This window comes from Dipodomys merriami, unplaced genomic scaffold, assembly GCF_024711535.1.
Source record: "Dipodomys merriami isolate MVZ:Mamm:240054 unplaced genomic scaffold, mDipMer1.0.p SCAF_8, whole genome shotgun sequence".
In the NCBI taxonomy this organism is placed as follows: Eukaryota; Metazoa; Chordata; class Mammalia; order Rodentia; family Heteromyidae; genus Dipodomys; species Dipodomys merriami.
The window spans coordinates 24,708,735-24,722,192 of NW_027206401.1; the positions used below are offsets into that span (position 1 = coordinate 24,708,735).

Genomic DNA, 13,458 nt, shown 5'->3' on the forward strand with positions numbered 1-13,458 from the left:
GTTCATGATACCGCTGTCCCTGTGGATCCTGAAATATTGGACAGGCTAGATGTAACTCGGTTCTGACCGCTTTCCACACGCCTGGGCTGAAAGAACAGCCGGGGCTGCCACTTCCGGGGTCCTCCGCATAGAGCGGAGGGGCCGAAGGTGTGGGGCGGTGCACGGAGGGCGTGCATTCGTCTTTATCTGGGTCCTCTCTCTCCTTCCCTTTCCTCCTCTTTCTTATCTTTGTTTTTTCTATTTGTTCTATGAGTGATTGTAGTTCCTCTGAGTCTGTAGACTCAGAGGTCTCTAGTTCGGCAAAATTGGGGTATAACCCCCCCCCTGCTCTCCTCCTTTTCGCTGTCTGCCCTTTCCGATCTTTCTTCCTGCAGCATTTCTATGGCGGCCTGACCATTCTCTACCGCCTCACTGCAACGCTGGTCCTCGAGACAGCCTCTTATCAGTTTCCATATTGGTCTCACTCCGCTCTTAAGCGTTCCTTGTTCAGAGGCAAAATCTAGGTCCCTCCCTAGTTTCTCCCAAGAGGCCACCGTGAGGCTTCCGGAGACAGCGAACCACGGGGCAACGATGTCACATTCATTCAAAAATCTCTCTAAAGTACTCTTTTTTATTTTTAACTTTTTTGAGTGCAGTAGCTCATTGAGAGCCAAAAAAATTGGGTGCGAAGAAGAAGCGCCCATGTTTTAAACATTTAAAGCTGGTAAACAAACTTTTACTTTCACTTTTGGCTACTCTACTGACTAGCCCCGGGTTCTCGCTCTTTCCCTATCTACCGAGAAGAGCAAAAATCCTCCCCCCCCCTCTTGTCGCGGATTCCCCTTTTACCTGGGGACTTACCCCCGCTTTTGTCGCGGATTCCCCTTTTACCTGGGGACTTACCGGTGCACCACCCTGACCGCAGAGAGTTCTGAGTCCTTGTTGGGGTTATGGCTGAGTCCCCGTACGGGCCACCACGGGCTACCTCCTCGACCAGCAAGGAAGACGCGACACCGGACTCTTCTCTCTGCAGTTTATTCAGGACCTTTTTGTAATCTTCTGACCCCAACCCCGGGGAGAATTCCCCACAGCCTTAAGTACCCGCTGGGTAGCCAACCCTGATATGCCACGTGGGAACCACCAATAGGTTCAGGTGCGCGGAAGCAAGCCAGATTCTTTGCCTTAGCCATATCAGGAGTTGTTTACCACGAGAGCACTCGCCATCGGGAAGGCGGAGGGCGGAAGCCGGCGCCATCTTCCAGGTGCGGCCTCTCGCAGCTCTCTACAATTCACTTTAGTAATTTTTTTTTTGCTAGTCCTGGAGCTTGAACTCCGGGCCTGAGCACTGTCCTAGAGCCTCTCTGTGCTCAAGGCTAGCGTTCTACCTCTTGAGCCACAGCACCATTTCTGGCTTTTACTGTTTATGTGGTACTGAGGAATGGAAACCAGGGCTGCATGCATGCTAGGCAAGCACTCTACCACTAAGCCACATTCCCAGCCCCCAATTTAATAATTTATATGTAATTTTTCTCTTAAAATGGTCTTTATTTTCCATAGCCAACAATGATACATAATTTATTATGGTAGGATTGTATAAAATTGAAATGTTAACATAACTACTTAAGCAGCAGTATATGTGAAAGTTAAATTCCTTTTTGATACATCATTACTTAGATTATCTTGCTCAAGGCCTTTAATACCTAAAAAAGTTAGTACTCTTCTCATAGGTTTTGTCTTATCAAAAGTGAAATAATCAACGGCCTTGTAGTGGTTTTGAGTTACTCTTATGACTATAGGGTCTTCATTGCAAGACTGATGTGAAAGTAAAAGTGATTCAATAAGGAAATAATGAAGGGTTCTTGATGAGATAATGTAATATTTTATGGCTTGGCCAGAATTTCCTTAAAACATTTTATTTATATTACTTACGACTTAAATCACAAAAAATTCTTTTAAAGAAAGCTAATGTTTATTCAGTCCTTTTTGATATCTCCTGGTTATTTATTTCTATTTAAGTTGCAGCCTCTGATTGTCATGGAAAATAATCTATAAACTAGTACTTTGTATTTGTGCTCTTAAGTGTCAGTTAGATAAGAGACTATCCCAATTTGAAGTAAATAGAACAAAAATATACTTACTTTATGACTTTCCTTTTTTTTTTTTTGCATGGTCTATATAGTTGGCTTGAAAATATTTTCCTTCAGTTTATATCTCCCATAAACAGCATTTAGTGGGTAATCATTCTTATATGAGCTTAAATGGCTACCAAATTACATAATCATTACCTTCGTCAAAAAAAGCCAAGAAAAGGGGGGAGGGGGAGTATGATGGGTGGGGGGGGGAGGGGGGAGGCTGGGAAGGGAGGTGAAGGGTAAACAAAGGAGGAGGCTGCTATGCTTGGTAAGAAATGTATGCATTATCCTGCCCATGTAATTGTAACCCCTCTGTACAGTATGTTCTCAAATAAAATAAAATATAATTTTTAAAAAAGCCAAGAAATAAATATGGATATATGAATTTTTTCTTACATATTCCAGCTGATATAAATGAGAAATTAACTTCAGAGTTGTGGGGGAAACAACAAAAATCAGCAATTTTATTTTACAAAATGACTACATTATTACTTGCTTCATGCTTTATTAAATTAAAACTAGAAGTTCTTGTGATATGTCAGAAATCATAGGGTTGGCTGGTGGCTCAACTTTTCTCCTCTAAATTGCTGACATAAGAGAGCACAGCACTGAGACTATATGATAGAGGGAAACAAAACACTGAGTATTAGAGTATGTAGTGTGTGATTTTAGTTTTAGCTATTTGGGAGGGTCACTTGAGCATTTATGTACGTGAGACCAGCCTAAGCAATGTAATGAAACCCTTTCTTTTGCTCTGCCCCAAAGAAAATTCTGGAGGAAGGTATGTAGACATGTTTTAGACTCTCCTGATATTTTAGTTCAGGTGTACTCATATAGTTAAAATAACATTAGACAACAAGGTCTTCCTTTTTGTTTATTAACCACACAGTATGCATAGACCCTAGTACAGATCCAAAAGAAATGACATCAAATAAGCCTATAATTAGAAAGTTTGGAAAACAGTAATGGAAGTTTTCTTGATTTTCTTTAAGATTGTTTTCTAAAGCAGGAGAACTCTTTAAAATTCATTTTGTAAAAGGAGAATATTACAGCTTCAGAAAGATATAATCCTTTATATAAATATTGATTAATTATTTTTCATAATTCCAAAAGAACAGACATTCTATTTCTGCTTTTAAATTTTGTTTTGGAATTTTTTTTATTATTAGTTCATGTTTCTCCTCTGAAGTAAACATTTATCTTTTTTCCTCTAGTGATCATTTAACTACAGAGTATACTTCATGAACAGACAGCAAAGATGAATGTGATTTGGCTAACCTGCTTTTCAAAGCAAATAAGTATTCCTCAAATGCTCTATGGATGAGCTTCCGTTTTAATTGCTTCTTTCTTATAAGGCATGCTTAGATGCCTACATTAATAGGCAGGGAAATGGCAGTGTTCACTCCATAAGGAGATAGTGAAAGACAAATACATTTCTCATTCTGCCTATGTTACTCATGACATTTGAGGATCATGAATAGGTTAATTTTTAACCTTTGTGTCTTGTTCCTCAACTGTTAGAGAAAAGAGAGTGTGAAATGTCACTAAGGATCCTGATATGATCTATATAAGGATCCTTATACTATCTGGCATCCTAATTTGGGAGTATGTACCTTTATCCAAGTATAATTGGAGACTATACTTAATTGGCAATACGATCTCTATTTCCTTTAAAAATCTCCTCACAGAAAACAGAAGTTATATGAAATACTTCTGCTTTTTTATTTCAGTTTCTTTTTGTAAATCAGTTTAATTTTAGCATTCTGTTTATCTGGATGAATATGTTTTTAAAATTTAAATAATTGGGGCTGGGAAGGTGGCTCAGTGGTAGAGTGCTTGCCTTGTATGCATGAGGCTCTGGGTTTGATTCCTCAGCACCACATAAGCAAAAAGAAAAAAGCCGGAAGTGGCGCTGTGGCTCAAGTGGTAGAGCGCTAGCCTTGAGCTGAAGAGCTGAGGGACAGCGCCCAGGCCCAGAGTTCAGGCCCCACGACCGGACCCCCCCCAAAAAATTTAAATAATTGTGTAAAAGATTTGCCATACAACAAAACAGTTTATGAATTCAGTGCATCCTGGTTAGTGTTACCCTTTTTGAATACTTTTTGACTCCTGAGTTGGTTGAGGACTGCCTCTCATATTTACTACATGTAGCTTCACCATGACTAGAATCTGCTGTTTGTTGACTAAGCATATTTCTAAAATAGGATCTAGAAATTCTTGATACAACAAATGACTTTAAACATTGTAATTTTGCCGGACTCTGGTGGCTCACTCCTGTAATCCTAGCTACTCAGGAGGCTGAGATCTGAGGATCACGGTACAAAGTTAGCCCAGACAGGAAAGCGCCTGAGACTCTTACCTCCAATAAATCACCAGAAAACAGGAAGTGGTGCTGTGGCTCAAGTGGTAGAGTGCTGGCCTTGAGCTGAAGAGCTGATGGATAGCACCTAGCCCAGCGTTCAAGCCCCATGACGGACAAAAAAAAAAAAAAAAAAAAAAAAAAAAAAAATATATATATATATATATATATATATATATATATATAGTAAAGGTGATATACAGAGGGGTTACAGTTATATAAGTCAGATAATGAGTACATTTCTTTTTTTTGACAGTGTGTCACCTCTTCCCTCATTTTCTCCTAATTTTTTCCCTCCTGACCTTTGTCCCCTACAAATTGTATAGTTCATTTTCAATATAGTGTCTAGTGAGTGTCTCTTCCTTGGAAAATGATAGTAAAATTGTTTGAGTTTTCCACATTCTTGAATTGTCAGTTAAAATTTAACAAATTATTTAGCAACTCAGAGATGATCTTTTTCTGAAGACATTTTATTGATTCTTGATCAAATTATGAAAGCAAGATAGTTTAATCTGTATCCAAAAAGACTGGCTTGTTTAGCACAAACATGTTTTTGTATAAATCTGGAAGAGTTTGACATGAAGGAAGTTTGAATTCATTCATTGTGAACCCAGAGCTTACACAGTAGAATTATGCTGGCAAGAAACTGATTAGTTATCTCTAAAGATCTCCTGCTTAAGTTCTCTTCTTTGTGGGAAAGAATCAGTTGATAGAACAGATTCTTGAGTTAAGGTGTATTTTTTTCCCCCAGCAGAGAGAGGCATAAATATTAAGAATTGCTAACGGTAATGGATTTTTACTTGATTTTTAGCTAGAAGCAAGAATTCAGACATATGTGTTTATATAAATGATTTAAGCCAATACAAATAAATAACCCTGATACACATAGAGAACAGCTGCTCTTTTGCTCCGGTTGAGAAAAACATTCTGGGATGCACAAATACCTATTTGTCACTATCATAAAACTACAGATATAAAATAGTTTATAAATATTCTTTTTTCATTAGAAAAATAAAGTCCTAGTTTTGCTCTCTTTTCTTTTCTCTGCTAGGCTTGTGTCTCCAGAGCAGCCACCAAAGGCTAAGTTCCTGACCTTGGGATCTAAATTCCGCTACAGTGGCCGCACACAAGCACAGACTCGTCAAGCAAGCACCCTCATAGACAGACCTGCACCACACTTTGACCGCACCTCTAGTAAAAGAGTCTCCAGGAGTCTAGATGGAGGTAAATATGTTTACCGTAATTTTGGATTCCATTCATCTTTCTATAGTCAGTTTGGTCAGAAAATGATAATCTATTTAATAAGACTGGGAAATGTCCTGTAGGGCTACCCATTTTTTCTTCCATGTCACAAATCTGTACTCAGAATGAAATAATGTTGTTGTGTTTTGAAGCTGTTACTCTGAACATACATTTCTTTCTGTTGTCAAGACACACAAATATTGTTCAGGAGTTCTTGTTTCTGGCATGTTGAATGTGAACATGCTTTTTATTGATTATAGTTAACTGTGATAGATTTATGTAGTTTAATATCTTAAGCTTGTTCAAGAGCACTTTTGCATATGGGAATATGAGCCTTAAATCCTGTCAGATTTTGAGGTTCGCTTCTGTCTAATACTCACCAAACATTGCATAGTAAGAGAAGTAATTCTCAGCTTCAAGGAATTAATATTGTAATTTAATATCTTAACAAAAACAAAGGAAATATAATGTGTTCATTTGTTAAGAGGAGATATCTGTAAATGTGAACTTTTTCTATTGAAATTCTAATCAGCTGCATATTCGTAGTTTTATCCAAAGTATACATGGACATTAATTGGTGTTGCTTTTCTTCATTTTATCTGATGAATTTAGGATTCATAATAGCCTTCCTATAAAGAAGCTAAGGTGAACTTTCTTTTAGAATGCCTTATGAAAGATTTCATGTTTATTTTTGTATGATGGTTAATTTTCTATGAGAAGAATGCTAGCATTTTTGGCTATATGTAGTAGTGATGTTAAATTTCAAATGTATATGTTACTTCATAAATAAAAACATCTTTTGATTATTATCTGATATATTTCTTAAATATGAACTTGAACAACTTAACATTTTAAATAATTAGGTAAAACAACCAGAAATCTACTAGGAGGTATAAAAGCTCTCTCATTAGTGAAGGGTTGACACCTATTGTCTTGATCTACTTTTGCTAGAAAGAAATTTTGACTTATTTAAATGGACACACAGATATTCTGGATTTGTTGTTGGACATTTTGATATGTATAATGATTAAATCTTGATTAGAGAATTTTTCATGTAGTTTTATGAATCCATACAAACTACAGAAGATAGATCACGATTGTACTTTAAATGTCCACATTTACAGATCTTGTCACTTAAATTTGGTGAATTATTAATGTCCATTTCAGATTTTCCAAATCTGAAAAATGTGCCAACCCATGTGAATATTTCTCAAGCCTTGCTTCTTGGCACAGAGAATTTATACAAGGGCTGAATAAAGGCAGTCACTGTTGTTTAATGCCCTGAAAGAAATCATTGCTCTTTCTGGAATAATGTTTTCAGCCTTTGTTTTAAACTGTGCATTCTATAACTCTTACATTACCAGTTTTAGAGCTTAAAAGAACACAAAACCAGTGCATTTTCCTTGGGGTATATGAACTGCACTCAAGGAAACCTACCATCTTGTTTGAGCAGTTACTACAGAGGGTTTTAGGAGTCTGTATCTGAAAACAATGATTTTTTTTTTAACAAAGAAAAGCAACAAACATGGCACAGTAATCCATTATTTTTCTCTTTGTGTTCTGGACACTGTAATTCATCAGATGGGCAAGTCATCAAAAGGATTATTGTTATTGTAAAAAAATAAGAGGCTTTTCATGCCAAGACATGATTAGACACCAGTGAACTCTGGTTAGGGTTTATATTCTCCTTTTTTTGGGGGGGGGACCCAGTCGTGGGGCCTGAACTCTGGGCCTGGGCACTGTCCCTCAGCTTTTCAGCTCAAGGCAAGCGCTCTACCACTGGAGTGACAGCGCCACTTCTGGCTTTTTTCTTTTTGCTTATGTGATGCTGAGGAATTGAACCCAGGGCCTCAGGTATGCAAGGCAAGTGCTCTACCACTGAGCCAACTTCCCAGCCCCTCTCCTTTTTTTTTTTTTAAAATCCCATAAGTACAGAGTCTGTAACCTGGTACAGAGCTTTATTACTTCATTCTTCATAATTATTCTTTTTCAGTTGTTGTTAACATGTATAATGTTGCCTTTTTTTCTGTTCAGTTTTTATAAGTTAAACTAGAATAATTTGGATATATTTTAAAGTTTGGGAAATTAAATTCATTTGTGATTACAGAAAGAACAAATGAATGTGGTATCTAAAAGACCAAATGTGAAAATTTAAAAGGAGCCTAGAACAGCTATTTAAAACAGTGAGACTCCTCTGAGATTAGAACACCAAGAAGCAAATCAGTCATTTAAAAGATATAACAATCAAAACAGTCTTTGAGAGTGGGGAGGCAGTCATTTTCTGAGAGTCGACAATATAGAGTAGGCACACTGCTTAGAAAGGATCATCTAGCAAGGAAGGCCTACCTGAGGAAAAAGCACAGTTCTGTTGAGAATTGAAGGTGAGATGAGAGAAAAGTGGGATAGTAAGCTATGCAGGATGGGCTGAAGGTTGTAAAGTGAGGGAGAATGTAATAATTTAGGGATAGAAAAAAAGGCAGGTTTGATAAGAGTGTGGGCGAGGTAGGTTGTGAAGAATGGTTTGGGTTGTAGGAAGCTACTGTGCAATATGTGTGTTCACATATGATCATTGTGATTTTTTTGTTGAAAAAATAATTTTAGTGCAAAAGATCAATTAGAAAGTCAGCTGAGAAAGGAAAGCTGGTCAATAGGAATAGTCCAAGTGAGAGTGATGGTTGGTTTACCTCAACTAGCACTGGATCAGTTAGACGTTTTCTTTCACAGTCTGGGCTCATACCTGAGCCTGCAAGCCTCTCAGGGTGCAACCTGAAATTGATGCCCATTTTGTCAACTTCAGTTTGTAACTTATAATTTTGATATACTCATTCACATTTCAACATCATTATATTTGAAGCCAAACCTAGGTCAGCTTTTCTTTTCTTTTTTTTTTTTTTTTTTTTTTTTTCGGTCGTGGGGTCTGCACTCTACCACTTGAGCTACAGCACCACTTCTGGCCTTTTCTGCTTATGTGGTGCTGAGAAATTGAATCAGGGCCGCATAAATGTAAGGCAAGCACTCTACCACTGAGCCACTTTCCCAGCCCCATCAGCTTTTCTTACTGTGCAACAATTCCTATCATTACAGAGTGAGTGCTAAGAAGTCACAAGTTAGAGTTATGCACAGCTATCTATCTTCTATTAGTAAAATCTTTTCAAAAGTTAAACAACCCTAGAAAATAGGCACGTCTATTGTAAGATGTGACTTCATCTTAATGTTTAGTAATTTGGTGTGGGCTTTGAATAGTGTGAGTACTTCTGCGGCTTGTAAACTCTTAAAGGGTGAGGTGGCAGAAATAGAGACGGAAAGAATTCATCATGCTTGTAAATATATCCAAGGATCCTACCAGATTTGCTGGTGTTGAGGGAATGAGAGAAGAGTCCTAGGCGTTCAGGTTTCTGGATTAAGCAAATGGGACAAGTAAGAGGGTAGCATTCCATGGAAAGGCAAGATTGGGCAAAAAAGGACAAGTAGAGGTGTGGATCAAGAAATATCATGTGGGGAAGGGACATACAAAGCAACAAAGAAATCATCTTATAAATATGTTAGAAACAATTGCATGAAAATTGGTATAATTTGTGGAGGGGAAGGGAAAAAGCAAATAGTTTAAATAAGGATACAGGTGGACCCATTGCAACAATGAGATGTAAAGTTTGTTATGTCGAAAAATGAACTTTACAACTTTGGTGGTTGGGATGGTGGTTGGGAGGGGGAGGATCGGGTGAGGGGGTGGGGGTGGGGTATGGGAAGGGATGGGAAGGGGAAACGAAGGAGGAGGCAGCGATGCTTGATAAGAAACGTACTCATTATCTTGCCCATGTAATTGTAACCCCTCTGTGTATGGTATTTTCACAATTTAAAAAACAAAACAAAAAAAAAAGCAAAAGAAAAAAATATCATGTGATCTACCGACTGAAAGTACTTGATGGTTCAAAGACTATGCAGAAGTGTCTGGGAGATTCTGGGCTGGAGATATGGCGCAAGTAGTAGAGTGTCAGCTAAGCAATTACAAGGGTCTGAGTTCAAACTCTGATGCTGGCAAAAAAACAAAAAAGTTAAAGTTTATCAAATAAATCACTTACTAAAGTCTACTGATTTGTTTTGATGTTTAAAGGTTCCTTTAAGGAAGACTTCTTAAAATGTAGTAAAAGTTTTTTAACCATTAGATGATTTTTTTTTTTTTTTTGCATAGGATGATTGGGGGGGGGGGGGGGGAATCCAGAAAGATTAAAGAGGTTCCCAGAAAATTATTGGTTACATTGTAATTTTGACATTTAGCCATTTTAGCTGGTGTTAGAGCTCCTCCTGCTGGCACACTCTATAATCTGCATGTTTTTCAGATGTCTCTTTTGGGTTGTTAAAATTGAGATTGTTTGAGTTTTAAGACTAAATTTAGTTTGCATGTTAATATTTCCAGGCCTCAATCAGAGTTCTTTTTCCTGTTGTTTACATGCCACATATTTGTTTAAAGAGAGATAGGTTGTATAAAAGTGGGTCTTTCACACAGCACTTGTTTTCTTTCTCTCATATGTGGAAGCTAGATGTACAATACCAGGGCATAATAAATTATACAGGTCTCTAGGCATTCACACACAGTGAGACCCAAAGCAGGGTTCTCTTGGGAGAGGAATAGAAAAGCATAATGCCTATGAGCATCTGATCATGAAAATACTACTTACCAAAATGAACTCCAGAAAATGAAAACAAGAGTTTTTTTTCCTTTTTTTCTTTCTTCTATATTTATTTTCTTATTTTTTTGTTCTGTTTATTCATTTATATGTCTTTGGGAATGAAAGTGGAGGAACAGAAATAGAGGGACAAAGGGAGAACAAATGCAGCAGTGGTACTCACTGGATACCATATTGAAACTGAACTATACAACTTATGGATGGGAATGGGAGGGAACAACTGGGAGAGAGCAAGGGGAGGGGTGACTTTGTCCAAAAAGAAATGTATTCTTGACTTATATAACTGTAATCTTCTGTACCTCACTTTTATAATAACAACAAAACTATTAAAAATTAAAAAAACATGGCTTTTTACAAGTTCTGAAGTAATCCCACGTTATCTTTCTTCTAGCTCTGATTGGTTCTGTGGACCAAAGTTTTATGAAGGATTTTCCAGGTCCTGCTGGGGAAATTTCAGCATATGGCTCTGGAGTTGTCAGCACTGCCATGGTGGTACAAGATGGAGACGGCCGGAGGGATGTTCGAAGCGCAAGTAAAGGTTCACACGTGCAACTCATTGAAGGAAAGGTATGGCACACTCGTACTATGCAGGGCTTTCAACATATATTTAGACCAGAGATTACCTGCTGGATTTTCTACTTCAGAAGTTAAATATTTAAAATTTAACCTTTTTTTAAAATGTTGATGTATTTTCCCAATTTGCAAATATGGTTTGAATGGTTTAATGGTTTTAACAGTAATCTCTTACCTCGTTTTGACTGATGTTCAGGCAATATGTTTCAGTATAAAGTTACATTAATGAAAGTAAGTGGCTCATCATTATAATCTTTTTGTCATTGAATCACCGAACTACTACAGTGATGATTTGAAATTTATATTTGGTTTGGTACAAGTAAGTATTAAAGTGTAATGTGTTTATTATTTTAATTATGTTGATCTCTGTGTTTTTTATGAAAAAGTGATTTGTTTGAAAAGAATTTTATTTACTAATCTGTAACTGATGAAGAAATTTGTAAGTGATAAGTAGTTTTGTTAGAAATCAGTAAGAAATTCATGTGCTGTTTTGACTCTGCACCATATGAATAGAGAAGCACCCTACATATGTTCTCAAATTGCTCATCATTTTGTTGGGTAGTAAAGTCACTTTAGCATTGACTTGAAGAGTCTCTGTTTATAGCTACTTTATATCTACTTTCTTTATATCTACATAAAGCAGTTTATGTCATACAATATTGGAAATTAGCTTGTACACAGAGTCATCCTGTTGATTTATATTATTTTCTGAATTTTAACTTTGAAAAATTAAATAACAACAAAATGAAGTTATAAAGGAAGGCCCTGCTAAATGAAGTAGTTGCCTGTGCCTGTTACTAATGACATCTTACACCCAGCATGGAGGTGTGGTTGGACCAAGTTGGTCCAAGGATTATGAAGGTTTTCCTGGTCCTGATGGGGAGGTTTGCTTACTTTACTTACTCCAGAAGGACACATGCTTTCTTCAGGTAACAGCAGATCATTTGCATTCTGTTGTTAAGGAATTTGTGACTACTAGATTATAAATTGTGTCCAGCAAGATGTCAGTCAACTACTGAAAAATTTGTCAAATCTTAAAAAACAGCAATAAAGAAAACTGCTAACAAGGTCACCTGGGTTAGTGGCTGCTTACTTTTGACACAGAAGAGCATTGTATTTCACATACTTTCTGTTCCATTTTCCATATTTAGATGGATGTATGCAGTTATTAAAAACTTTTTTCAAGATAAATGTTTTTGTCTTTTGAATTCCAAAGGAATTCTTGCTTATTTTCAGCAAATGTCTGGTTATGCTGGCTAATGCTTTGAATGTCTTGTCAGCAGCCAGGTTTAAGGGCAAATAGAGCCCGTTGAGTTTTATAAAATTTATTTGCAACTGGTTTGACAATAACTGGTTGATCCTTATACATTTTGATGTAATGAAAGTAGTCCAGTTTTTCTTTCTAAAACTGACCACTTAATTTGTTTTCTGGTGACACTGTGTTAATATGAAATTTCCTTGAGAGTAAAGTTTTCACTAACTACCCATTTGTTCTTTTTTCCTCTTTCCCTCTGCATTTGTCTCTCCCTTGAATATATCTGTTGTGTAATGTCATATTCACTCATGGATTTGCCCTTGAGAATAGACTGTTTGCATGTGCCCACCTTCACCACTCATCCGTTGCACCTCATCTTTTTCCCCAAACCTGTTGCCAGTCCCTGAAGTGGACTTGCTGTCAGATATTTCAGAGGAAGACCCTTTTGGGGAGGCTGACCAGATCACACTAGACAGCTTAGAGCTCATTTCCACAGGTGAAACATCAGAGCAGGGAGACTCTGAGCTTACCACCTTGGACTCTGACTTGGAACCTGTTATAGTTCCTTCTCAGCCTGACTGTCCTTCTCTCATCCATGAGAAAACTCTTAAAGTGACTAGCCACAGGGATTCAGAGTTTGGTTACTTTTCTTTTAGCTTCTACAAATGTTTTCCCTCTGGCTTTCCCTCCTTTCTGGATGAAGATGGGTATCTTGCTTTCCCCAGCCTCCCCAAGCTCTGGGTCTCCTTCCTCCCTCCTGATGTTCAACACTACGTCCCTATCACATCTCCTTCCTTCATTCCTTCCCTTGTTCTCATCTTTGGGTTGCTTCTCTCGGCTTCTCAGTCTGTTCCTTTTTCTCTTACCTTTGCGCTTCCTCTGGCTTTAGCCCTCTGCTATCTGGAGGCTAAAGCCACCTCCTGTAATGTTTTTTGGGAGTATGACTGGAATGACAAAACAGAGGAGGAAGAAGTGATTGCCGGCAGTCCTCCATAAGCTGCATTTTATAAAGTCAGCCCAACTCCATTATATACCCTTCCTAATATACAGAGTGTAAACATGTGCATAATTTTCACTGCTTGCCCTCAATATCAGTTCACACTTTCGTATATGCAACACTTTAGTGCATGAGAGATAAGTATAGGTGCATATCCTGCATTGTTGTCCTTTGACCAGCTCCACACATTCTCAGTTGAGAACAAAATGATAGGATTCTTTTATAAAATCATCCCT

At 37.6% G+C, this 13,458-nt stretch overlaps 1 protein-coding gene across 23 annotated transcripts in view; it reads left to right on the forward strand.

Moving 5' to 3' along the window:
- The window catches only part of Epb41l2 (erythrocyte membrane protein band 4.1 like 2), a 170,268-nt gene that overhangs the window by 128,001 nt on the left and 28,809 nt on the right, over window positions 1-13,458 (forward strand). For all 23 annotated transcript variants that reach the window (XM_070010191.1, XM_070010185.1, XM_070010195.1 and 20 more), the window contains exons 11-12: window positions 5,522-5,694; window positions 10,789-10,964. In XM_070010191.1, the coding sequence (XP_069866292.1) occupies window positions 5,522-5,694; window positions 10,789-10,964 (349 nt within the window). The remainder of the gene's footprint in view (window positions 1-5,521; window positions 5,695-10,788; window positions 10,965-13,458) is intronic.